Genomic DNA, 27,016 nt, shown 5'->3' with positions numbered 1-27,016 from the left:
TCTAGCATCTAGATTCTGGCATTTTGCCTATGTTATACAGAGAGCAGCTTGGAATCAGGGGCAGATCTCCTTGGAAACCAATGAATCTTAAGATTCTGGGCACCTAATCTCAGAGGGGCCCCAGGCCTGAATTTAGTTCACAAGCATAAACATTTTTATTCTCTCCAGTGACTTTGACACATGTGACAACCCAGAACAGAAATTCTTTTTTTAAAATGTGATGATCTGTCAGGGAACAACCCCATTGAAGATGACAACAGAACTCATTGCTAGTTTTGAAGGGGCCCCCAGAACAGCTCAAGTTCAGGACCCCGAAAATGTAGGTCTGTCACTGCTTGGGACTGATGTTGGGAGAATTGTAATAGTCATCTGCTGTTGGGTTTGAAAACAGCAAACGAGGGGAGGGGAGGGGAGTAGAGATTCAGAACTATTTGTGGCGCTGGGGAAGAGGTGCTATTTTACCCACCCAAGTTGCCCACTCAGAACTAATATTTGCGCAATAAGGGGGTTGGAAGTCACAGGCACCATGCAGCAAGAGATTTGCTTCCCTCGCTTTAACTAGAACCTAGGATCCAGCAATAAAGAGCTTAGTACAAAAGCCATACACTTAGAATACAAGAATTATGAGCCCAGGAACTTGTTTTGAGAATCAGAATTAATGGGAGCTCACAGGCTTTCCACACGTAAATCCGTTGCTGGTTAACTCAAGTATTCTTCATCTCAGCAGTATAATGTAGAGGGGGAGGGGATTATTTTGCGGTTACTGTATTTATAAACACGGGGAGGTGAGGTCAGCAATCCTTTGTGATCTACTGCAAAATACCCAGCGTTCTTCCCACCGCTGCCATGCAAAGGAAACAGCAATTTAGAAAGCAATTAGGACTGGGAGGGGGAGCGGGACAGCGATTAGTTGCGCCCCCCATCCCACCCTATGCATACAAGCAGGTGATGCGTTATCACAGATCTCCAGTTCAGATAATTAAGAAATGGCAAGCAGAGTGGATGGGAAAATGAGGAAAGGTTGGAGCATTGGGGATTTTTTGGTTTAGAGAAAATTTGGATAAGAGGTGGCATGACAGAAATTTATAAAATTTTGCGTTGCATGGAGAAAGTGGATAGAGAAAAATTTCTCTCCCACTAAACTACACTTTTAAAAGCTACAATCCTAAAATCATTGAACTTTTCCACCTTGCACTTTGCCTTTGCTGTTTTATTACATTTTAAATGGATGCTTATTGTTTTGATATATTGATGTAAACCACTTTGTGAGGTTCATTTCAAAAGCAGTACATAAGTAAATGAAATGGTAGGGATTGAGAGGGACGTATTTCTGACTATATGGATCTGTCTTGATTTATAATAATTAAAAATCATGATCAACCAAAGATAAAAGAGAAGCAAAAACATCTTTTGCAACTTATATGGATGGCATCACAGAGAGTATAAAACACCCAAGCTTCAATAAAGAATTAAACCATGTGCGTGAACCAAAAGGTCTTCACTAGATGATTTAGAGAAGATAAAGAAATACCCAACAGTCAGCATTTGGACAGCAGACTAAGCAGGCATTCAGGTCACCTAAATACGGTGAGAAGTATTATATTTCTATTTAAATTACAGTAATTGTTTTTAAGTTGCCTTTGGCCATTTGTTTATTTCATTAAATGTATACACCACTTGATTGTAAAACAAAAAACTGCAACGTGGTTTACTAACAGATAAAATAATAAAATTGAGGGGGGGGGGGAATCAACCATACTTCCAAATATAAGGATGAATAGTACCTTAAATTAGCAGAGACCCATTGAATGATATGTGTCCTCGTTTTCGACAGTGCTGTGCTGTGGTGGTCACCATTTAGTCTTCCTCCAATGAGTTCTGGGAGGCACCTACTAGGCTATCACTCTAGAAACCCTTTCTCTCACCTAAGGGAATCTATCAGACGCTGGTAGATGGTTTACTCCCAGGCATGTGCAGAGTGCTTATCCCTCAGCATCTGGCAACCACCCAGGGAATGCTAGTGCTCAGGGCCCTCAGGGCTTTCTTTATGGAGGAGGGAAACACCAGCCGAATTTCCAGGGGCAGGTTCAGAAAAGGAGGCAAAGATGAAAAGGGGGCACAGGCTTCAGGGTGAAATCCTCCCTGGGTTGCATTTGCCTGAGCTGACGTCCCAGCCACCTTGGCCAGACTTACTCCTGCAGGGGGGTCAGCAGGGCCGGCCCAAGACATTTGGTCACCTGAGACGAGTCCCAAAACTTTCCCCCCAGGGAAGAATGGAGATTGTTGGGAGATTAAGATCAAATGGCGAAGAAAGGCGGGAAGAGACCAGTGGCGCCTCCTCTTTGCCCCGAGGCTGCTGCAGAGGCAGATTTGGAGTGGGGTAGAAGTGGAAGTGAGGAAGATCCAGCTTCCAAGCAGAGGAGGATTTAGGGCAGCGCAGCCGCCCCGCCCCCCCCTGCGCTGAGCCTGGAGGGGCCAGAGGGGAGCAGAAGGATGAAGGAATGAAAGGAGCAGCATGGAAGGCGAGAGGGGGCAGCCTTCCTCAGAGCCCAGACATGCTAATGCGCTTATCTCGCCTCACGGGTGGGTCCCCCCTGCGGGGTGGGGTGAGGGGGCCCTTGTGTGAAGAGAGAGCGAAGAGTAGACCGAGGGGACGGGGGGAGAAGCGGGTAGACCAGGGAGAAGGAGGAGGAGGAGGAGGAGGGCGGTCAAGGTGACGCCGCAGGGGAAGCCGTGGCCAAAGGGCGCCAAGGCAGGACAGGCGGGGGCGCATGCGCGGGGGCGGTTTGGGCGGGAAATGGCGCGCGGCGTCAACCTTGATTTTATGAGGCGAAGCGAGAGTTAGTGGGGGATGGGCGGCCGTTGGGCCCAGAAAGAGGAGCGGGAAGGACACCCCCCCCCGTTGCCCCAGCAAGACGTTCGTCATAGCGCTGATGCTGCGGGAACGTAATAAGGGAAGACAATGGCGAGAGGGAAGCCCTTCAGAGTTATCTCGTAGCCGCTGCCCAGGCGCCACCACAGGGCGCGGCTACCTTCCCTCAGGCATATACAGTGGTACCTCTAGTTCACAGGCAACCCTCCCATAAAGCTTCATTGAAGGCAGTAGAGTACAAACCTTGGGGGGGGGGGAATTAACCTGGGGGAGGGGAAGACCTGACCTTTTATCTCTAGAACCACATGTACCGCACAACTGACTCTTTCTATGGAAAAATTAAGCCCATGTTGATATGCTTGCACACAGGAAAGTGAATGTTGCAGTAAATGGAAAATTAACTCAAGACTACAGACAAGCTAGTAAAGGAACAAACTTTATTCAAAATATCAAAGTAATACATTAAAAGGCATTAAAAGAGGGAGCTTGGAAAATATGTACAGGATAGCAAGGAAGGAGTTGGGGAGTGGGGATGCTAATCTGGAACCTGACTTAAAGAGAAAAACTGAGAGTCCGAAGCACTTCCATCAACATTCTGCATTTGTACAGGATTTGTAGCTGAATAACTCCCCGTTGCAGACCAGGGAGTATAAGTGCTTGATGCCATGAAGAAGTTATCAGATGATGGTGGAGGCTGCCTCACCATCTCCGCACCGTAATATGGAACTGGGCAGTTGCTCTCCTGGGAAGTCTCACAAAGCCCAGTTCCACAAAAAGCAGCTTGCTGGTAATAAGCAGGGTTCCATTCCAGGGAGCTCTGCTGTTGCGGGGCACACTCTCCTGCTTGCGTGTTGTTGAGAGGTGGCTGCCACAACCCTGCTCCTCTATTGCTTTCAGCATAGTGCAAGTTGTGTGGCTGATAAAATTGTTCCATATGAATATTTTGGCTGTTTCCTGGATTGCTTCTCGGGCTGCTGTCCAGGCTGCTTCTTGGACGGGTTCTTTCACTCCGGCTATAAGGAGCTGCAGCATGGTTCCCGATCCTTATCCTGGAACCAATGCTCTTTGGTGTTCTGGCCCTTCTGTTTTGAAACCAGACCTGAACAGAAGAAAGAAGAGAACCAGTATAGAAGACATTGCTACCATAAATATGTCTTTTTGATCCAACAGAGAGAATTACATTTAATAAATTATGCTTATTCCTCTGGGGTTTCTCTTTAGTTTTCTGCAGCATTTGTCTACTCTCTTCAGCTCCACATTCATATATCCCATGTTCATAATCTCCAGTTACTGCTAAATATAAAGCTTCTAAGTTGGAATGACTAAATACTGCTATTTGGCTGTATTTTGTTCTGCAGTATCAGAAAAAGCCACCTTTAAAAGCTGCACAAGTGTACAGTTCCACAAGACTCGATTTATTGAAGTATATTGTTAATGCCAAGTGGATGGCTGCATACAAGACTTAACATCTCTGTGTGCATTTGTGCTGGAAGGCAACACTTTATGCCTGGCAATTGTTTTAAACATTCCATAATCTTAGTAATAGTAATTTTAAATGGCTCACTCAGAAGACCTACCCATTTGTTGTGCCCTGTTTGGGGTCTTCTGCCTCAGTCCCCCAAGTGTCCTGGGGGTAATGGACTAGGCAGGGAAGTGTTTATTTCTAAATGACAATTTAGAAATATTTCTAAATGCCCATTTCTCTGTAGAAGAGAACTAAGGACTTGCTCAACTTTTGCCAGAAAAAGCAATGTAAGCTTAACTCGTTTTAGTCTCCCCAGTGCAAGCTGCTTATGGCTGCAGTCCTCTGCACGTTACCTTGGGAGTTAGTGTTAACTGGATCAGGCTGCAAAGGCAGCCTATAAAACCAGATTTAATGTACTTTTAGCACTAAGCCTATCCATTGCAGAAATTAGATTTCTATGCTGGGTCACTGAAGATTTTTAAAAAATGATTTAAACCCAGAACCCACGATACGGCTACCCCCCCCAAAAAAAAACACACCACGAAAGAGGAAGTTAGCTCTTGAACAAGGCGCCTTTCGCGATAAGCTGAGAGGTACACGGGTGAACTAAGGCCTTCGACTACGCAAGGGTTATTCTGAGCGCTTCAAATTGTTCCAGTTATGTGCGGTTTAGGGAAGTCTTGGGAGCCCCCACCATCCCGATTCTTACGTGCACACGATCTTCTTCAGTACCGATGCACCTCGCTAGCGCCTCCCTGGTCTCGTATCCGGGGTACTGGTTCTCTGCAAAGGACTTTTTTAGGAGCTCGACGTGAGATGGGCTGAAAACAGTCCTTTTTCTCCTTCCTCCTCCGACTTTGGGGTGGCTTCCTCCTGGGAAAAGACAAAGAGGCAAATCTGAAGGAAGCGCTCGGCTTCAACTGAAGCGACGCTTGCAGATCTTCCTCCCTGAATTGGTTTTGCCTTAACAATGGACACTAATTTTAAATAAACCTCCGGTTGCTCTGAACAAGGCTTGCATGAAAAACCCCCAAAGAATTTTAAGTAAGAAGTTTACGCTCTTATTTCTATGCCTGCCATCGTTTTCCGCAGCCGATCCTAACCACGTTTATTGGGAAATTTAATCCCGTTTATGTGAAAGGGATTTAACAATCAGAAAATGTGTGTGTAAATGCTTCATGCAGTAAAATGCAGTAAATGCTTCATGCTTATAACGAAAGATGTGCAAACCAATCTTGCGAACTGTTTCCAACCGAAGACATTTGAGCCCCTGTGTAATCCCTCCCCGGCTACCACAAATGGGTCTTTGAAAGCCTTCCCTACACCCTGAGCCTGACCCAGAAACAGAAACACCCTTCATTTTTAAAACCGTCGCTTATGAAACCCTGAATTTATATCAATCATTTGAGCAATTTTTTATAGACAAGAGAACTAAAAATCTTCTTACCTTGGCTGTTGGTAGTTTTCATCTTGCAAAAGCGCTGCCTCGCTCTCTTCCAACAAAGCTGCTTTTCGCTTCCAAAAATGCCCTTTCTCCTCAAGGCGCGCTCCAGGTTTCTGGAGTTCGGCGCCTTTATAGCCCCTCCTGGCTGCCAATTGGCCGGCGCGTTTTCCTTCGAGAGAAGCGCTCCAATGGGGAGGCGGCTTTTGGGGAGGAGCGATTTTCAAGTTCATTTTTCAAGCGCTGCTTGACCAATCTAGATTGGCTGGAGCGCACCCTTCCCTTAGCATCACCCCTTAGCAAAACTGGAAAATAGCCCCATAGGCCTGGAGATTAGTGCGCACAGTTGAAGAGAAGGGAATTGAGAAGACGGGTTGGGGAGCGAGAGAGCCAGACAGAACTGTGGTTTATTTTTTAAAAATATTATAATGAGGCTTTCATTTTGCAGACAGAGATGCGCCAAGACTTAGGGATGTTGAAAGGCTTTGCCCAAGAAGCCTAGATGCAGCAAGTACACTCTGAAACCCCCTGCCTTTTGAGATGAAGCAGGCGCCTTCACTGCACCCTTTTCGGCGCCTGCTATAAACTTTGTTTCCTTTCCTTTACCTGCAAAAAGTTGCTATGCCTTTTAATCGGTGGTTTTAGCTTGACTGTAATTGCATTTTGCATGTTTTTCACTTTGACTTTTATCCATCATGTTCATGCTTTCGTAAGCCGCTTAGAGGTTTTCGTTAAGGTTAGGCGGTGCAAAAACTTTAAGGGAAGAATGTGAGTAACACCACTGCAAATAAAGGGAAGGCAAACTCCTCTTGCCAAGAAGTCAGTAGGTCTTTCAAGCCCAAGCGGTTGATGTTAGATGCTCAGAGTATTCAGCCCCGGACAGACGTCGCAACCAAATCCTGAATCTACACAGTCTCAAGGCACTATCGCTTGTAACTGCAACGGGGTTGCATTCAGAGGAAAAGAGAACTTTCCGTTTCCTAGGCTTGCTTCAGACGTTGCTGGTGCTTCCTTTCTTTTTCACTTCAACTATTTCTCTTTCTGTCTTTCTATCACCACAACTTTCACGTGGCCATATTCCTCTGCCTTTCAGGGACATGCGGCATCCAAATAGCCTGCCGCTCCACCCTACACCCGAGGCAAGATAGTTGCCTCCGATCCTCAAAGGAACTGAAAACGTTCTGAAACCTTCCAGCTCATACAATGAATGTTCCCAGTCCCTGGCAGTTTGTTAATCAATAATGTTTCCCCGTTGGTACATTCTTTGTTATTTTTGCATAAGAAAATTAACACAAGGGACCCTCCCTAAGTGTACCTATAAACCCTAATCCTAAGTATGTTGACTCAGAATCGGGAAGGAAACTTTTTTTCGAGTAAGAACTACATTTTTGTGGTGAGCTATGGGAAATTCAATATATTTTTCAAATTTTTTTAAAAAAAAAACCATTTGCAGAGTGTTTTTTATGTGTAGATGCCACCCAGGGCAGGCGATAACGCTGCAGTCTTTCCTCATCCACACCAGATGACACACCACCTAGTACCTTTCCTTTCACAAAGATTTAGCAGTCTCTCCTGCGTAATGATGCCCTCTACTCTCCACCACTCAACTCTTTCCCTCATTCAGAGAGATGGATGTGGGGAAATAAATCCCGCACCTTCCACTCCCAGAGAGGCGTGCCTGGCATCACTTTGATGTTTTTGTATGTGTCAGGTGAAGACATTTAGATCTAGTTGCAGCTAGTTGTCCTTATTGCAGCTTTTATCCTCCAACCTTAGCTTTTTGATCTCAATTGGGTGTTGTTTTAATCTTGCCTTTTATCTATTGTATTACATTTATCTCTCTCTCCAGAACTGTTCTAGCATCTAGATTCTGGCATTTTGCCTATGTTATACAGAGAGCAGCTTGGAATCAGGGGCAGATCTCCTTGGAAACCAATGAATCTTAAGATTCTGGGCACCTAATCTCAGAGGGGCCCCAGGCCTGAATTTAGTTCACAAGCATAAACATTTTTATTCTCTCCAGTGACTTTGACACATGTGACAACCCAGAACAGAAATTCTTTTTTTAAAATGTGATGATCTGTCAGGGAACAACCCCATTGAAGATGACAACAGAACTCATTGCTAGTTTTGAAGGGGCCCCCAGAACAGCTCAAGTTCAGGACCCCGAAAATGTAGGTCTGTCACTGCTTGGGACTGATGTTGGGAGAATTGTAATAGTCATCTGCTGTTGGGTTTGAAAACAGCAAACGAGGGGAGGGGAGGGGAGTAGAGATTCAGAACTATTTGTGGCGCTGGGGAAGAGGTGCTATTTTACCCACCCAAGTTGCCCACTCAGAACTAATATTTGCGCAATAAGGGGGTTGGAAGTCAGTAGGTCTTTCAAGCCCAAGCGGTTGATGTTAGATGCTCAGAGTATTCAGCCCCGGACAGACGGCGCAACCAAATCCTGAATCTACACAGTCTCAGGGCACTATCGCTTGTAACTGCAAGGGGGTTGCATTCTCTTTCTTTCTTCTTCTTCTTTTATTAAAGATTTTCTTGTTTTACAGAAGTATGTGTAATGTCTCTCGTATTTTTTACATGTAACATTTTTACAAATCCGTTTCATTTGTTGAGACATTAGGGGGAGAAAAAAAGGGGAGGAGGGTGGGGATATGGGTGGGGGTGGGGGGCGATGTTTCTATTATGCTTAATTTATGTAGGGTTTGGTGTCAGCGTTGCTTGTGCTGTTCACTTGTGTTCCTAACGGGGTTGCCTTCTGAGGGAAAGCGAGCTTTCCGTTTCTTAGGCTTGCTTCAGACGTTGCTGGTGCTTCCTTTGTTTTTCACTTCAACTATTTCTCTTTCTGTCTTTCTATCCCCACAACTTTCACGTGGCATATTCCTCTGCCTTTCAGGGACTTGCGGCATCCAAATAGCCTGCCGTTCCACCCTACACCCGAGGCAAGATAGTTGCCTCCGATCCTCAAAGGAACTGAAAACTTTCTGAAACCTTCCAGCTCATACAATGAATGTTCCCAGTCCCTGGCAGTTTGTTAATCAATAATAGTTCTCTGTTGGTACATTCTTTGTTATTTTTGCATAAGATAATTAACACAAGGGACCCTCCCTAAGTGTACCTATAAACCCTAATCATAGGTATGCTGACTCAGAATCGGAAAGGAAACTTTCTTTTTTCGAGTAAGAACTACATTTTTTACGACTGAAATAAAAGCTTCCGTGAAGGTTGGGGGTGTTACAGAAAGATGTGGAAACCTCAGCAAACATATCAGTACTGTCTCAGGAAAGATTATCCCTGAACAAAAGAGGGCTCACATTGGGGGTGGGAGAGACACGATGAAACGTCTCTAATTTCTGCCATCATGATCGCTTAGAAGCTCGGTATATTTCTGCAGAAGGCAATTGATTTAAATATGTATTCCTGTAAGGTACTTACAGCAGGGACTAGCAGAATTTCCTGGAAAACATATACTTGTATCCTTTGAGATACAATACGTTGCAATCTCAATATATTCTTCATCATAGCGGTGGAACATCTATCAAGAATATAAGGGGTGTCTTATTCGTTCCAGAATATAGAAATGTGTCTCAACTAATTTGCTTCAAAATTCTCTTATTGGTCATAGTATGGCTTCCATATAACATCAAAATCTAGTGATTACAGCATGTATTAGCTGTGAAGGAGACTTTTTGACTCATCAACGTTGGAATCCAAGTATGTCTGTTCTAGGGACATTAATATTCCATTTTTGAGAATCGTAATTCCATCTCACTTGACAGTCCTGTGAGTCTCCCACAATAAATAAAAAGCTCGCTATAAAGCTGATTTCCGGGTCACGTCACCCTCAGTATTAGTTTTATATCTCAAAAGGGGACAAAGATATGGTCTTCCCAAGATGGTTACCAAAACGGGGACTGGGGGTGCAATGGTGCTCTTGAGGACTTCCACTGGCACCCCAAAAACATCTGAGATACATATTTCCCCTGCTCACTGCCCTCTTCCTCAGCAACTGGGAAACTTTATCGGATAGAGTAGACCGTCGTTCACGAAAGCATATGCCACATTTGCGCTGTTAATTCAACACGTATTTCCAAGCAGAAACTTGACCTCCTGGTCCGCGTGTTTCAGTAGCCATGAAGTTTAACTGTTTATTAAAACAACCACCAGCACAGGGCTAATCTCACATTGACATTGCTACTGTTCATATTAGGAAGTTACTTTGTGGTACATTGTGCTTGGAAAGTTGCCAAGTTACAATTTACGCGGTGAAACATTGTGATCTTTGAACCTTGGAGGAGAAAGGGACATAATGTATAAACGAACTACATAGTAATAGTTTGAAACTGAGCTATGTATTTGATACCTAAACTTTGCTTGCTGGTTTTCCTTTCCTCGTCCTCCTACAAATAAACCCAATTCAATGTTCCGGGTTGCTATGTTCTTATGGTTCTTATCTACTGAATTTATACTAGGAGCCTAGATCAGCAGTACACACTTTGTGTGTGTGTGCAGGGATTGTGGTGTTATTTTGTGTGTGTGTGCAGGGATTTGAACCCTGCCTGGCGTCAGGCCAACACGCTGATACGCTGCCAAATATATCTATGCTTGAGAAAGATGGCTCCCCCCCGTCCCCTCGGTCTCCTCTTCGCTCCCTCTTCACACAATGACCGCCCCACCCCACCCCGCAGGGGGGACCCACCCAGGAAGCCAGATAAGCGCATTAGCATGTCCGGCCTGTGATGAAGGCTGCCCCCTCTCGCCTTCCATTTTGCTCCTTTCATTCCTTCATCCTTCTGCTCCCCTGTGGCCCCTCCAGGCTCTGCGCGACTGGGGGGGGGGGCGGCGGCTGGGCTGCCCGAAATCCGCCTTTGCTTGGAAGTTTTTTTTCCCCTCCAATAAGGCTACATTTTAACTCCATTTTAACTCCAATAAGGCTACATTTTATTTCTGGAATATATACTGGAACAATTTGAAACGCTCAGAATAACCCTTGCGTAGTCGAAGGCCTTAGTTCACCCTGGTGCCTCTCAGCTTATCGCGAAAGGCGCCTTCTTCAAGAGCTAACTTCCTCTTTCTTGGTTTTTTTTTGGGGGGGAGGGTGTATCGTGGATGTAAAAGCTTTTTGTAAAGGGTGGGTGGATTGTGCTCCCTCCTTTTCAAATTTCGGAAGAAATTGTGCCCGTTGTTCGGAAATCATGGTTCCTGATTACGGCTTCCTTTTCCTTCCCAGTATTGGCGGCACATACTTTCAAATATCAAAGGTTCTGGGTTTGAACAGTAAAAACTCTTAACTGACCTGGTTTCAACTATAATTTGAGGCTAAAACCATCTGGTTTTCTAGGCTGCCTTTATAGCCCGATCCACCTGACCGAACTCCCAAGGGAGTGTGCATAGGATAATCCTATTAGGATGGCAGCATTAAGCATCTTGCATTGGGAGACCGAATGTGCAGCATTCAGCTGGAACCACAGTTAAGCAACATTGCTTTTCTAGCCAATGTCCCGCAAGTCCCTAGTTCTCCCACACTGAAAAAATTACCCACACGAGGCACAAATATTCGGTGGTCCTCTGAGCTAGAAAGTGAAATTATGACCTATCCATTTGGAAATAATGGGCATTTTGTTCTCTCCTTTTGTTCAGATCTGGTTTCAGAACAGAAGAGCGAGAAGAAAGATGACGGGGTCCAAAACAATGATCAGGAACCGAGCTACAAATGTTGCCTGAAGATCACCAAAATTGGCAGCAAAAAATCTTCCCTACTCCCGATACCTTCCAAGGTTACTCATCCATATAAACCCACCCTAACTTTTAAATTTTGTATATTTTAAAGTTTTTCAATAAAGTTTGTTATTTTAATGCCTTTGTCTGGTTTCCCTTTTACTGAAGCATTCTCTTCCCATTCCCAAGCAAGCTAAAAGCACTTGTATATAGAAATCAAAAATAAAAGCTGAACAATTGGCCACTTGTTCAAATAAGGGCCACAGTCAAAATCTTGGGTTGGAACAATTGGGGAAATGTTTCAAAAGGTTCCAATTTTGCTTTTGTTTTTGTTGGGTTGATGTGGGTTAAATGTTTAGTTGGGGTTGGTGGCTATTTTAATTGGGGTATAAGTATTAACTGTTCATTATTGTTATTATTTTTATATTTATTATTACTATTTGTTTCTTGGTTTGCCATTTGTTGTTGTTTTTACTGTTTGATGCATTGTATTGTAAGCACAATGTATTTTTGTACTTTTTGCAGAAAACAATAAATCATATATGGATATAGATATATACGTGCGTTTTTGTGCATGTGATTCTATGGGGATGGATTTTTCTGAGCCCTGCCTGCCTGCCATGCTACATAATGCACTCCCTTTTTGAAATGTTGCCTGAATACAGAAAGGGGTTGGTTCTGCCGGATTCCCTCTCTGCTTTTGCGTGCAACTTCCACGAAGGAAGCGTTCACCCAAACCAAAATCCACAGTAGCGTGAAGATGTGACTCAGACAGTGGGTTAAATCATGGAATTCAAAGTGTTAAATGAGGATGCTAATTGAGAGTATTGGGAATGCCTTACAAGATTCCAATCTGTTTATAATACTACACATTATCACTTCATCATTCAGTGTTTCCTCTTGTCCCTAATCTTAAACCAAGCTAATCCTTGCTGAGCTTCTGACAACCAGACAAGGGACCAATTCTGTTTATGCGGTACAGGGTTTGCTTCCCTCTGCTTTCCACCCAAATGGTTCTGAAGCCGGGTTTCAATTCCACGAGCTTATTTCTCTATTTATATCCCACCCAGGGGCGCCCACTTGAATAGAACATTGGGCGGGGGGGGCAAGGGACCTGGGCCCAAGAGTTGGCTCCTAGGACCCCACCTTTTCCCCTGGGAGGCGGCCCACCTCCTTCTTCCCCCTCCGCCCTCTCAGCCCCCCGCGAGGGAGACCAGCCTGAGACGCGCAAAGGCACCCGAGTGAGCTTCGGGGGTGGTAGTAGGGTGTGTGTGTGTGTGTGTGTGTGTGTGTGTGCAGGGATTGGGGTGTGTGTGTGTGTGTGTAGGGATTGGGGTGTGTGTGTGTGTGTGTGTGTGTGTGTGCAGGGATTGGGGTGTGTGTGTGTGTGCAGGGATTGTGGTTGGTGTGTGTGTGTGTGTGTGTGTAGGGATTGGGGTGTGTGTTTGTGTGTGTGTAGGGATTGGGGTGTGTGTGTGTGTGTGTAGGGATTTGAACCCTGCCTGGCCTCAGGCTAACACGCTAATACGCCGCCAAATGTATACATGCCTAAGGGAACATGGCGCCCTATGGAGACCGGTTACGAGATAACTCTGAAGGGCTTCCCTCTCGACATTGTCTTCCCTTATTACGTTCCCGCAGCATCAGCGCTATAACGAACGTCTTGCTGGGGCAACGGGGGGGGTGTCCTTCCCGCTCCTCTTTCTGGGCCCAACGGCCGCCCATCCCCCACTCCCTCTCGCTTCGCCGCTTAGAATCCAGGTTGGCGCCGCGCGCCGTTTCCCGCCCAAACCGCCCCCGCGCATGCGCCCCCGCCTCTCCTGCCTTGGCGCCCTTTGGCCACGGCTTCCCGTGCGGCGTCACCTTGACCGCCCTCCTCCTCCTCCTCCTCCTCACTGGTCTCCCCGCTCCCCCCCCCGTCCCCTCGGTCTCCTCTTCGCTCCCTCTTAACACAATGACCCCCCCACCCCACCCCGCAGGGGGGACCCACCCGTGAGGCGAGATAAGCGCATTAGCATGTCTGGGCTCTGAGGAAGGCTGCCCCCTCTCGCCTCCCATTCTTCTCCTTTCATTACTTCATTTTCTGCTCCCCTCTGGCCCCTCCAGGCTCTGCGCGGGGGGGGGTCACCGATTGAGCTGCCCTGAATCCGCCCCTGCTTGGAAGTTTTTTGTTCACTTTATTTTTGGTTGATCATGATTTTTAATAATTATAAATCAAGACAGATCCATTTAGTCAGAAATATGTCCCTCTCAATCCCTCCCATTTCATTTACTTATGTACTGCTTTTGAAATGAACCTCACAAAGTGGTTTACATCAATATATCAAAACAATAAGCATCCATTAAAAATGTAATAAAGCAGCAAAGTGTAGTTTAGTGGGAGGTTGGATCTTATTATTTTTTGTTAAATGTGAACCTCATTTTTGTTCCAAATTGTTGCTCTCTAGACCAGTTTCTATTCATCCAGACCAAATGATTCTGCCACCCTGACCAGTTAATACTTGAACTCTTGAGTATTGCTTCATCAATGTGATTACACTATTGACAGAGAACTTTGATCACCATGTTAACATCTATGATGTCATGAATAGCTCTATCTGAATTGAAATTTACATGGATTTGCTGAACATTCAGATATCTATTTAAATAGTGTGTGAAGCAATCCTAAGAGAATGATAACTTGGGAAACTGCTCTGCTTGGCTGTCCTCCAATTGCATTCAGGATAAGAATAAGACTACAGTGAGGGCAGGCAGATCTCTGAAGCACCAGGTGTGTATCCTTTCTCCTCAAACTACTTGAAAGCTCAAACAATGCACAGAATTTCCCCCCACCGATTGATCTACATTGGATTATTTCTGTCTGATTTAGGGATGCAGGAAGAGCTGCTGATTTGTTCTATTTGTCTAGTTTTAGGAGGGTTTTAAAAACAATCAATTAATTAAAAACATTTAAAGACAGAAAAGAGAGACATTGCACATACTTTTGTAAACCAAGAAAATCTTTAGTAAAGATACATTAAAAAGAAACATTTAAAGACCACTTGATTGTAATAGAATCTCTGTAAACAAAACATTAAAATTACCAATGACTGACAGTTAAAAACAAGTATTTTTAAAATTTGGAATATAATTTAAATCAGCAGTAAGCTAAAAAGATATTAAAACACATTCCATTTCTACATGCCTAGATAGGCTAGCCTAAGCAAAAACACCTTTAGCAGGTGCCGAATATAGTACTTTTTTGTTGTTATTTTTATTTTCCAGTGCTTGCCAGTTTTTGTAGGTCAATGCCAATAAAGATTTGAATAAAAATAACTATTTTGAGAATCATTTCTGAAAATGGCCTCTCTTCATAGTTGTTGTTTTTTTTAAAAAAAAAACCCCACCAACAACAAATAGCTTGTGTCTACTTCAGTTTCATACTTTCCAAATTTCTCAGTTAAAAGAGGGTTTCCTATTCAGTAAGACAATAGTTACTTTAGTGCGAGTGAATATATATGTACAAGTAACCACACACACACACTTTTATGGGGCCTGGATACATTCATGTCCTGTTAACATAGCATGGAAACATTCCTTTCATTCATGTTGCCTTTTGTTTCATTCATGTTGCCTTATCTAGCTATGAACTCAAGAGATGGCCCTAGACAAGTTCTGTCTCTCAACCCTAGCCCCTTGGAATGATAAGGTTGGGCTTGATTGTGTCCATAAAGAAGATAATTATTTAGAGAGACAGAGTCATCTCAGGCTGATTTGGAGTTGATGGTCCAACTTCCTTGGCCTGAGCACAAATTATCTATTCAGTTAACTGTGAGAGAATTCCTCATCTGAAAATTAAGATTACAGGATTTCTTTGTATTACAGCCTTATTCCTGGCATGATGAACCATAATTGATCCTGAGATTGATCACTGCCATTGTGTGAGTATGTTTTAACATGCAGCCTGAAAAGAAGAGGAGTTCTGAAGCATGTGGACTACCCCTACTCATTGGCAGAGTTTGCTTGGAAATGTTTTGCTTTGCTGATGGCAGTAAGCCCTTGTGACTTCCAGCAACCTGCCTAGCATATCAGTTTGTATAGCTTGCTAAACCATGGCTTACTGAACTATGGTTTATTAAACCATGGTTTAGCTGCATGATGTGTGAACCCAGCCCATAACTATGTTTTATTTACTATGGTTAAATGTTCTAGCTAGTTTAGAAATCTTAGCTAAGATTGCAGAGTTATGAAAAATTAAAAAACAAAGTGCGAGATTGGCTTCATTATTATCAAATAATGGAGGCATACAATTTGGACAAAAAAATTAGATTCCAGGTGGAAAAATCAAAATTGGAAATAGAACTGTTAGATTCCAAAACTAAGACTTTGTCAAGAATGTATAACTTGCTGTTGAAATGGAATACTCAGGATGAAACGGTGAAATCTGCTATGATTAAATGGGCACAAGATGTTGGTCATAGCATTATGATGGCTGACTGGGAACAGTTATGGACCACAGGTATGAAGTTTACGGCATGTAATGCCTTAAGAGAGAATATTATGAAAATGAGATACAGGTGGTACATGACACCAGTCAAGCTTGCAAAGATCTGTCATTTGCCCGATAATAAATGTTGGAAATGTAAAGAAACTGAAGGTACATTCTTTCACCTTTGGTGGACGTGCCCAAGGATTAAGGCTTTCTGGGAGATGATATATAATGAAATGAAAAAGGTATTTAAATATACCTTTCTGAAGAAACCAGAGGCCTTTCTCCTGGGCATGGTTGGCCAATTGGTGCCAAAGAAGGATAGAACTTTCTTTATGTATGCCACAACAGCAGCAAGAATACTTATCGCAAAGCATTGGAAGACGCAAGATCTACCCACCCTGGAGGAATGGCAGATGAAGGTGATGGACTACATGGAACTGGCGGAAATGACTGGCAGAATCCGAGACCAGGGAGAAGAGTCGGTGGAAGAAGATTGGAAAAAGTTTAAAGTCTACTTACAGAAATACTGTAAAATTAATGAATGTTAGAATTGACACAAAAGAAAAGATACGCAATGAAGTTATTATGGCAGCAACTGATAGAGGCCTCCAAATCAAGTAATCCATCATTATTCTGGAGAATCATAGCTGTACAGCCGAATAGGGGCCTATCACAACTATCCTGCTGCATATCAATGAAAGCCTGGGAAACACACTTCCATAATCTTTACTAGGAATCTAGCGATGTGTCCTACGCATTAGACATACCGGAAGATCAGATACAGCCATGGCCAGCAGTCTCAATAACAGAGACTCATCTGCTGATTGACCAACTAAAGAATGGGAAAGCCCCCGGAATTGACTGTATACCAGCGGAACTTTTTAAAACCAATGCGAACTGGTGGGCCCCCTTGCTAGCCTCTCTGTTCACATATATAGATAGAACTGCACAGATTCCATACGACTGGGGGACTTCCATCATTATTCCCATTTACAAAAAAGGCTCGAGGGATGATCCCTCCAACTATAGACCTATAAGCCTCCTGAATATAATAAGTAAATTATACGCTAAACACCTCAGCGAGAAACTGTGCGAATGGATAGAAAGAGCGAAGATTCTTGATGATGCACAGGCAGGATTTAGACAGGGGAGATCCACAATGGAACACTGCCTGATCTTACAGCACCTAGCTGAGAAATACACGTCGCACCACAATCACCACCTATTCGCAGCATTTGTAGATTTTAAAGCAGCCTTTGACTCCATCCCAAGAACCCGACTCTGAGACAAACTCAACAAATCATCCATAGACCGACGTCTGCTGCTACTAATATACAAACTGTACAACAACACACGACTTCGTATAAGATGCAGCCAAGAAGGTCAACTCTCTAATTTCATTAGAACAACAAAGGGAGTTAAACAAGGATGCATTTTGGCCCCCTTTTTGTTCAACATCTATATAAACTCCCTAATAGACCACCTACAAGGAGCGGATACACACGCCCCAAAATTAGCAGACAAAAAACTGCCTATCCTACTCTATGCAGACAATGCGGTTATATTGTCCCAGACTCAGATGGGCCTCAAAAGAGCTCTTAACAGCTTATCCCAATATTGTAGAGAAGAGAAACTAGCAGTGAACTACCAAAAAACAAAAATCATGGTTTTCTCTAACAAAAGGAAAATATACAGATGGAATTTAGACAATCAGGAGATTGAACAAGTGACATGCTTTAAATATTTGGAGTTATATTCGAAGCATCAAGGAAGAAGACTGCCCACATAAATTACAGCTCCTCCACAGCACAAAAAAGTACAACAGCAATCCTAAGATTCCATTGTACAACGGGAGGAAATTTCATTCCTGCTACAATTAAACTATTCATTGCAAAACCAACAGCACAAATACTATATGGCGCACCACTCGTCTCCCTCTCTAATCTAGACCCATATGAAAAGATACAATCAGGTTTCCTTAGATCACTCCTGCAAACACCTAAATGTGTCCCAAACGCCGCCCTACGACTGGAAGCGGGCTTATACAGCATTAAAGCCAAAGTATGGATAAGAACCTTATGCACTTGGCTAAGACTTAACAACTCGCCGGTTGGACTACTTTCCCTGATGCTTCTTGACAATTCCAATCTAGTTGGTTGAAGGGCACTCTCAGAAAAATGGCCACATATGGTCTCTCCCCAGAGTATTTATTAAGTTTAGAAAGGGGAAGGGCCAAGAACATAATCAAAGAAAGACTCAGGGACATTGAAGCCCAAAATGACTTTAATCAACTTCCAATAACTTATAAACTTCTATACAATCCCCAAAGGCCCCATCTAGCAAACTATCTCAAAGTTCTAGACAACGCTAAACACCGATGGGCATTTTCCAGGGCCCGCTTTAACGCTCTCCCTTCAGCTCTTCTAGAGGGAAGATACAATAAAATACTGATCGAACAAAGATTATGTCCCTGTAACAGCAATGAAATCGAAACCATTGGGCATGTCATCTTATACTGCCCATTATATCGAGACTCAAGAAAAGAGCTGATCGAACCGATTCTGAGGAAAATACCTCGTAGTACATATCAGACACCTCTTAGCTGACAAAGAGCCCGAAATTAACAGGTCCGTGGCAAAGTACTGTTACATTGCAACAAGAATAAGACGAGCAATGATGTCAACAACGGAGTTCAAATTGTAAACATTGAAGGAACGATAATAAACAGTAGCGACACCTGAATTGAATTTTTAAAACCTTAAAAGTCGAAACCTGGTCATAAATATAAGCACCAATTCTGTGAATTGGCCATATTTCTACTGTTATTTGTAGCACAATACTACTTTTAATGTCATATTTTTTATAAATTGCTTCCTGGTCACTGACCGTATTTTAAAAAAAAAGAATGTTAGAATGATGTTGGATAAGAAGTTAAGTGGTTTTTAGCTATAATGCTATAAAGGAATATGAAAAAATGGATTATTAACAGGTAAAAACTTAATGTTAAAATATTCTAAGATTAAAGACTAGGACAAACAAAGAGGGAAAGGATTTGCTGAATTAACAAATTGAACTGGAATACAAAAAAGGGAGGTGTGAGGAGGTCCAGGAAACAAGCAAATGAAAGATAAGTAATGGAAAGATGGAATTGTTTTTAACTATTTTTATTTTGTATTTTTCTTTTTTCATTTTGTAATATTTTGAAAATCTGAATAAATATCTTTAAAAAAAATAAAATAGAAATCTTAGCTAATGTTAACCATAGCTTAGTGTTACGTGTGAACCTGGATACCCTCCTTAGCTATGGTTAAAGTGCCATCGCCCAAAAGTTGCAATGTTGTCAATGAAGTACTGCAAAAAATTCAAACTGCTCTCAAGATACAACTGCTCTCACTGTGCTTTTAATGATTCTACAATGCTTTGAATCTAGATTTAACTGATTATCTGCCTGATGCCTCAGTTGTAACCATGGTTTATTAACTATGGTTAATGTTAATAAGGGGTTAGTGTTACGTACAACCAGGCCAATGACATGTTCTAAGATCTGATCAGTAGCTTCAGTAAGAATTTATAAACTAGTTTGTGAAGGGTTTCCTTCTGGTGGTGTTTTTTAATTTCTAATGGTAAGATGCCTAAAAGAAATATCTCTGGGTGTTTTTTTTAAAGGTGAGTTTGAATAGTTTCTTAAATTCATTATAGATGTTATCTCAGAATTCCCCAATGACCACATATGGTAAAATAACCCCACATCTGTTTTACATCTCCAACAAATCGGTGATCCTCCTTTATACATTTTCGCTAGTTTCAAGGGGGTATGATGCCATCTATATAGCATCTTAGGACGCGAGTGGCACTGTGGGTTAAACCACAGAGCCTAGGACTTGCCAATCAGAAGGTCGGCAGTTCGAATCCCCGTGATGGGGTGAGCTCCCGTTGCTCAGACCCTGCTGCTGCCAACCTAGCAGTTCGAAAGCTCATCAAAGTGCAAGTAGATAAATAGGTACCGCTCTGGTGGGAAGGTAAACAGCGTTTCCGTGCGCTACTCTGGTTCGCCAGAAGCAGCTTAGTCATGCTGGCCACATGACCCGGAAGCTGTATGCCGGCTCCCTCGGCCAATAAAGCGAGATGAGCACCGCAACCCCAGAGTCGGTCACAACTGGACCTAATGGTCAGGGGTCCCTTTACCCTTTACTTTATATAGCATCTTCATGGTGTTTTCCCTAGAGGAACCACATTCTAACATGCAGCACATTGTGAAGACTGGGCCCGATTTCTGAGTTCATGTAATGTGTATAGATATCCATTCCACTGTACATTCTATTACCATTGCCACTGCCCTTTCTAGAGTGCTGAGAGACTAGAGTGCTCCAGTTTTCTCAGGGACAACATTTTGTGTTCTTCACAATACTAACAAAGCCTTTTGACTCTTGGCAGCTGATATCAATCTAGGCTCAATGTCTGGAGATCAGTGATAAGGCATCACATGTTTGCAGCTGAGGGGGTGGGTGGAGTCAGAGCTTGAAAGGGGATTTTTAACCCTTTCTGCTTTGTTTTCCCCCACCAATCTGAATGGCTTCCCAAGCTTCTATTTTCTTCACATGGCAGGGATGGCCAGAAGGTAGATGAGCTCTAGGTGATTTTAAGTAGATCAGAAAGGATTTCTGACTTTCCCATGTTTATCAATAACAGCAACAAAGTAATCCCCCTCCCCTAAATTCAGAATTGTAGGTTCTATACAGTAAAAAATAAAATAAAATGGGGCGCGGAAAACCTCTCCTTTTAAACTCTCCCTCCTGGAACCACAGCCAATCAGATGCTGCCATTCATTAACAATTTGCAGGCAGGGAAAAAAAAGAGAAACACTTGTTGATCCAACCTGTCCAGCAAAACCAACTTTTTTGTCACAGAGGTTTCTTCAGGGATTTATGTACTACTGCTTGACCAAAGGGAGCAGGCCCCTGGATACACTTGTCAGCTTTACCAGCCTGGATGGACAGAGATCAAGAGAACAAGAAGCAGCTTGCAACATTGCAAGGGTCCTGTTCACATCGGCAGACCACAGAAGCAGACATTTATCCCACAAAATGTGGGGAGGTGCTGCGCTTCCCAGAATAGCTTCCTTTTACTTCTCTTGTGGCTCAGCTGTATTTACAACTGTTCAATTGGCAGAAATATCACCAGTGAACTGTTTCCCATCACTGCGTCTTCATGGCAGCAAGACATGGAACTAAAGGCATGAAGCGGTACCAGAAAAATTAGCAAGCAATATTAGATAGATATAATATATATAATATATCACAGTGGTTTACATTTGCATATATGCCATCAGTTGCCTTCTAGCTGGTCTATGCAAAAGAATGAATGAGCACAAATCTGAAATGGCAGTATAGAAAAGCCAAAGAGGGAACACTTCAGCTTCTCAGGATGCTCTGTCACTGACCTTAAGGTGTTCATTATTGAATGAAGTGACCTCAAACCATGAGACCATTGTATTACAATGCACCAGTGCTATTTTTTGCAGGTGGAATCAGTACAATAGGTGCTGGGTTTACGTTTTTTAAAACCACACTGGATGTGCTAAAAACTGACTTACCAGTGCAAGGATGTCTGTGTTATCAGCTACTGTTTTTGGTGCATCACTGCAGTTTAAAAGGTCATTATCCTCAACTGTATAATTCAGCATTTAGTTTCCCTCTGATCTCTTTTTACAAGCTCCCCACCAATTGTGTCCCTGCAACTCAGGATAACACTTTTGGCATCCAGTGAAGTGAATTATATTGTGTGTGTCATAATAAATTTGTTAATCTTTCAGGTGCTACAAGACTCTTCTGTTGGTTTTGCAGGATTGAAAAGATTCCCCCTGTACCAATTTTACAATGATTGCTTACAGATTGAAATGGTAATCTGAAAAAGTCATTGTGAAATGGGTACTAACTTTTGTGCTAGATTCTACTGCCTCAAATGAATGGCATCTCAGCCTGTGGTCTTTATCTTGCAGGTCCTGATTACAACATCTGATTGTGCTTAACTAAGAAAGAAACTCTGATCTCCTTCACCCCCTGCTTTGTGAAACACCTTGTCTGGTGAAGAGTTCTGGAGAGCTTGCCATACTTGTTTGGCATTCCTGTCGGTTTCAATAAACACATTACCCTACTGTGGATTGTGGAGTTGTTGTTGTTGTTTTCTAATGGGCCAGCATGACTACTTTTGCTTTTAATTGAGCTTATTTACAATGGATAGAGAAGTGTTTCCCAACCTTGGGCCTCCAGCTGTTTTTGAACTACAATTCCCATCATCCCTGACCACTGGTCTTGCTAGCTAGGGATGATGGGAGTTGTAGTCCAAAAACAGCTGGAGGCCCAAGGTTGGGAAACACTGGGATAGAGTACTCCTCATCTCCAAGAGAAAGCAGCTTTTTTTTTTTTTTTAGGGATGAGGGACATACAGAATCAGTATAGACTGAGTGCAACTTCTGAAGGCAAGGATATGGTTTGTTTGTGATTTAATTGCATGCATTAAATGCTTGTTTTTATTTCTTTAACTGCAAATGAATCTGGAAGAAGATCTGGTCAGTTGGCAACTAAAGAACTACTTGTAGCTATTTTATTCATAGATCTATTGTATCACATCTAATTTGTGCATATGTGACCACCTTTCTGTACATGAGGTCTGTTTAGGAGAATGCCAGGTTTTCCAATAAATGCCAGGTTTCCCAAGCATTCTGCTCCACCCAGTAGCCAACCATATCACTATGCAATACCAAAAGCAGGACAGAGGTCAGGTGAGTACCCTTTCGCCTGTTCTTTCCCAGAAATTGATATGCCTCTGATAGCGTATATCCATAACGATTAGTAGTCACTGATAGTCTTAGTATTCATGAATTTGTCTAATCTCTTGAGAAAGCCATCTAAGTTGGCAGCCATAATCACATCTTGTGTTATTCCAGGGCTGTGCTTGTGCGCGCGCACACACACACTAAGATGTGGACCCAGATCAGCCCTATCCCAACCTAGGTCACACCCAACCCAGATCTGGTCCTATATCAGGGTAGGACTAAAGGGGCAGGGCAGGGTAGGACAAATCCACTAGATTCAGTTTGATCTGCCCAATCTAGCGCCCAGCCCCATTAAATTCCATAGTGCAGTGTTGAGAAATATAGTGGACTGGGCAGGTGATGTTTTATGACGTGGATTTGTCATATATTCCAAGCCTAAAGCCTATATCTCAGTGAATGGAGTAAATTCAGACTCATGCAGATTATGTAGAGGTACTCAGCAGAGATGTCCTCTATCCCTACTGCTGTTCGCACTTTCCACTGACCCATTAGCAGAACCATTTAGATCATAATGATATGCCAATAATGTAGCATTACTTGTGAAAAGGCCTGAAAAAACCATTTGGAGATGTCTTAGGCTTTGCTAGATTTATACTCTTAGGCTCAGTTGTTTCAGGGTTTTTGCTGGGCGTGTTGTAGCATGGGCGTGTTGTAGCATGGGCGTGTTGTGCTGGGCGTGTTGTAGCATGTTGCAGCTGTTGTTGATTTGGTTGTGTATTAGTAAGTTCAGTGGGACTACTTCTAAATTAGTTGTCCTAAGAGGGTCCAATTAAGAATCTAAAATTAACTGACTTATTTTATAATGACTAAACCTGGTTAAATCAAGGCTGTACGTCACACAAGGCAAACTGTATTGGACACAATCTAGTTCACAGGCAACCCTCCTATAAAGCTTCATTGAAGGCAGTAGAGCACAAACCTTGGGAGGGGGATAAGGGCAAGAAAATGAAATAAAGTGTTCAAAATATCCCCCCCACAAAGTTTTTAATAGATATAAATGTCCATGTTGCAGGCTAAGGCACATACAAGTTAAACTAAGATGTCTTTAAAGATTTGGAGAGCAACTTAACACACTCATGGTAGGAAAATCAATTAAACCTTATATCCCCATCTCAAACCTCTGTTTTTTTAAAAAATGGAAGACTCATTAATGGAAACCAAACTTATTAACACAGAAAAGTGTTACTAAATCCACTTATAGCAGGATCTACAAATATACTTTTGCATACAAAGAAAATATAGCAACTTCTCCCCACATTTATTGCCACCTACTCTAGCCTCAGATACAGAGACTTAAAAAGAAAAGGAAAGGGACAGAAAGCCATTGGTGCATTAAAATGTGTCTCAGGAATATTCAGCCATTAGTAGACCTGACCTTTTATCTCTAGAACCACATGTACCGCACAACTGACTTTTTTCTATGGGAAAATTAAGCCCATGTTTATATGCTTGCACAAAGGAAAGTGAATGTTTCAGTAAATGGAAAGTTAAAGGAAGACTCCAGACAAGCTAGTAAAGGAACAAACTTTATTCAAAATATCAAAGTAATACAATAAAAGGCATTAAAAGAGGGAGCTTGGAAAATATGTACAGGATAGCAAGGAAGGAGTTGGGGAGTGGGGATGCTAATCTGGAACCTGACTTAAAGAGAAAAACTGATTGTCCAAAGCACTTCCATCAACGTTCTGCATTTGTACAGGATTTGTAGCTGAATAATTCCCCGTTGCAGACCAGGGAGTATAACTGCTTGATGCCATTAAGAAGTTACCAGATGATGGTGGAGGCTGCCTCACCATCTCCGCACCGTAATATGGAACTGGGCAGTTGCTCGCCTGAGAAGTCTCATAAAGCCCAGTTCCACAAAAAGCAGCTTGCTGATAATAAGCAGGGTTCAATTCCAGGGAGCTCTGCTGTTGCGGGGCACACTCTTCTGGTTGCGTGTTGTTGAGAGGCGGCTGCCACAACCCTGCTCCTCTATTGCTTTCAGCATAATGCAAGTTGTGTGGCTGATAAAATTGTTCCATATGAATATTTTGGCTGTTTCCTGGACTGCTTCTCGGGCTGCTGTCCAGGCTGCTTCTTGGACGGGTTCGTTCACTCCGGCTATAAGGAGCTGTAGCATGGTTCCCTATCCTTATCCTGGAACCAATGCTCTTTGGTGTTCTGGCCCTTCTGTTTTGAAACCAGACCTGAACAGAAGAAAGGAGAGAACCAGTATAGAAGACATTGTTACCATAAATATGTCTTTTTGATCCAACAGAGAGAATTACATTTAATAAATTATGCTTATTCCTCTGGGGTTATTTATGCCTGGCAATTGTTTTAAACATTCAATAAACTTAGTAATAGTAATTTTAAATGTCTTACTCAGAAGACCTACCCATTTGTTGTGCCTGTTTGGGGTCTTCTGCCTCAGCCCCCCAAGTGTCCTGGGGGTAATGGACTAGGCAGGGAAGTGTTTATTTCTAAATGACAATTTAGAAATATTTCTAAATGCCCATTTCTCTGTAGGAGAGAACTAAGTACTTGCTCAACTTTTGCCAGAAAAAGCAATGTAAGCTTAACTCGTTTTAGTCTCCCCAGTGCAAGCTGCTTATGGCTGCAGTCCTCTGCACATTACCTTGGGAGTTAGTGTTAACTGGATCAGGCTGCAAAGGCAGCCTATAAAACCAGATTTAATGTACTTTTAGCACTAAGCCTATCCATTGCAGAAATCAGATTTCTATGCTGGGTCACTGAAGATTTTTTAAAAATGATTTAAACCCAGAACCCACGATACGCCCCCCCCCAAAAAAAAACACACCACGAAAGGGGAAGTTAGCTCTTGAAGAAGGCGCCTTTCGCGATAAGCTGAGAGGTACACGGGTGAACTAAGGCCTTCGACTACGCAAGGGTTATTCTGAGCGCTTCAAATTGTTCCAGTTATGTGCGGTTTAGGGAAGTCTTGGGAGCCCCCACCATCCCGATTCTTACGTGCACACGATCTTCTTCAGTTCCGATGCACCTCGCTAGCGCCTCCCTGGTCTCGTATCCGGGGTACTGGTTCTCTGCAAAGGACTTTTTTAGGAGCTCGACGTGAGATGGGCTGAAAACAGTCCTTTTTCTCCTTCCTCCTCCGACTTTGGGGTGGCTTCCTCCTGGGAAAAGACAAAGAGGCAAATCTGAAGGAAGCGCTCGGCTTCAACTGAAGCGACGCTTGCAGATCTTCCTCCCTGAATTGGTTTTGCCTTAACAATGGACACTAATTTTAAATAAACCTCCGGTTGCTCTGAACAAGGCTTGCATGAAAAACCCCCAAAGAATTTTAAGTAAGAAGTTTACGCTCTTATTTCTATGCCTGCCATCGTTTTCCGCAGCCGATCCTAACCACGTTTATTGGGAAATTTAATCCCGTTTATGTGAAAGGGATTTAACAATCAGAAAATGTGTGTGTAAATGCTTCATGCAGTAAAATGCAGTAAATGCTTCATGCTTATAACGAAAGATGTGCAAACCAATCTTGCGAAATGTTTCCAACCGAAGACATTTGAGCCCCTGTGTAATCCCTCCCCGGCTACCACAAATGGGTCTTTGAAAGCCTTCCCTACACCCTGAGCCTGACCCAGAAACAGAAACACCCTTCATTTTTAAAACCGTCGCTTATGAAACCCTGAATTTATATCAATCATTTGAGCAATTTTTTATAGACAAGAGAACTAAAAATCTTCTTAACAATCCTCTCTTCTTACCTTGGCTGTTGGTAGTTTTCATCTTGCAAAAGCGCTGCCTCGCTCTCTTCCAACAAAGCTGGTTTTCGCTTGCAAAAATGCCCTTTCTTCTCAAGTTTCTGGAGTTCGGCGCCTTTATAGCCCCTCCTGGCTGCCAATTGGCCGGCGCGTTTTCCTTCGAGAGAAGCGCTCCAATGGGGAGGCGGCTTTTGGGGAGGAGCGATTTTCAAGTTCATTTTTCAAGCGCTGCTTGACCAATCTAGATTGGCTGGAGCGCACCCTTCCCTTAGCATCACCCCTTAGCAAAACTGGAAAATAGCCCCATAGGCTTGGAGATTAGTGCGCACAGCTGAAGAGAAGGGAATTGAGACGATGGGTTGAGGAGCGAGAGAGCCAGATAGAACTGTGGTTTATTTTTTAAAAATATTATAATGAGGCTTTCATTTTGCAGACAGAGATGCGCCAAGACTTAGGGATGTTGAAAGGCTTTGCCCAAGAAGCCTA

General features: G+C 43.0%; 2 protein-coding genes and 1 long non-coding RNA gene across 3 annotated transcripts; 1 reads left to right on the top strand and 2 right to left on the bottom strand.

Moving 5' to 3' along the window:
- Nucleotides 1-3,292: 3,292 nt before the first annotated feature.
- Nucleotides 3,293-6,011, bottom strand: LOC128413356 (protein gooseberry-like). Its single transcript, XM_053387398.1, has 3 exons — nucleotides 5,785-6,011; nucleotides 5,047-5,251; nucleotides 3,293-3,971 (listed from the first exon to the last, which is right to left on the bottom strand). Exons 1-3 carry the CDS (start codon nucleotides 6,009-6,011, stop codon nucleotides 3,408-3,410), a joined length of 996 nt encoding a protein of 331 aa, XP_053243373.1. The 3' UTR covers nucleotides 3,293-3,407.
- Nucleotides 6,012-13,868: 7,857 nt separating this feature from the next.
- LOC128413771 (uncharacterized) lies at nucleotides 13,869-22,128 on the top strand. Its single transcript, XR_008330447.1, has 3 exons — nucleotides 13,869-14,269; nucleotides 15,364-15,419; nucleotides 21,969-22,128. It is a non-coding gene; the product is annotated as an uncharacterized LOC128413771 (long non-coding RNA).
- A 2,302-nt stretch (nucleotides 22,129-24,430) lies between these two features.
- On the bottom strand, nucleotides 24,431-26,748 carry LOC128413355 (protein gooseberry-like). Its single transcript, XM_053387396.1, has 3 exons — nucleotides 26,534-26,748; nucleotides 25,779-25,983; nucleotides 24,431-24,994 (listed from the first exon to the last, which is right to left on the bottom strand). The coding sequence occupies exons 1-3, from the start codon at nucleotides 26,746-26,748 to the stop codon at nucleotides 24,431-24,433; spliced, it is 984 nt and encodes a 327-aa protein (XP_053243371.1).
- Between the last annotated feature and the right edge of the window lie 268 nt (nucleotides 26,749-27,016).

Source organism: Podarcis raffonei, chromosome 5 (genome assembly GCF_027172205.1).
Source record: "Podarcis raffonei isolate rPodRaf1 chromosome 5, rPodRaf1.pri, whole genome shotgun sequence".
NCBI lineage: Eukaryota > Metazoa > Chordata > Lepidosauria > Squamata > Lacertidae > Podarcis > Podarcis raffonei.
This window is presented reverse-complemented; position numbering and strand designations above follow the sequence as displayed.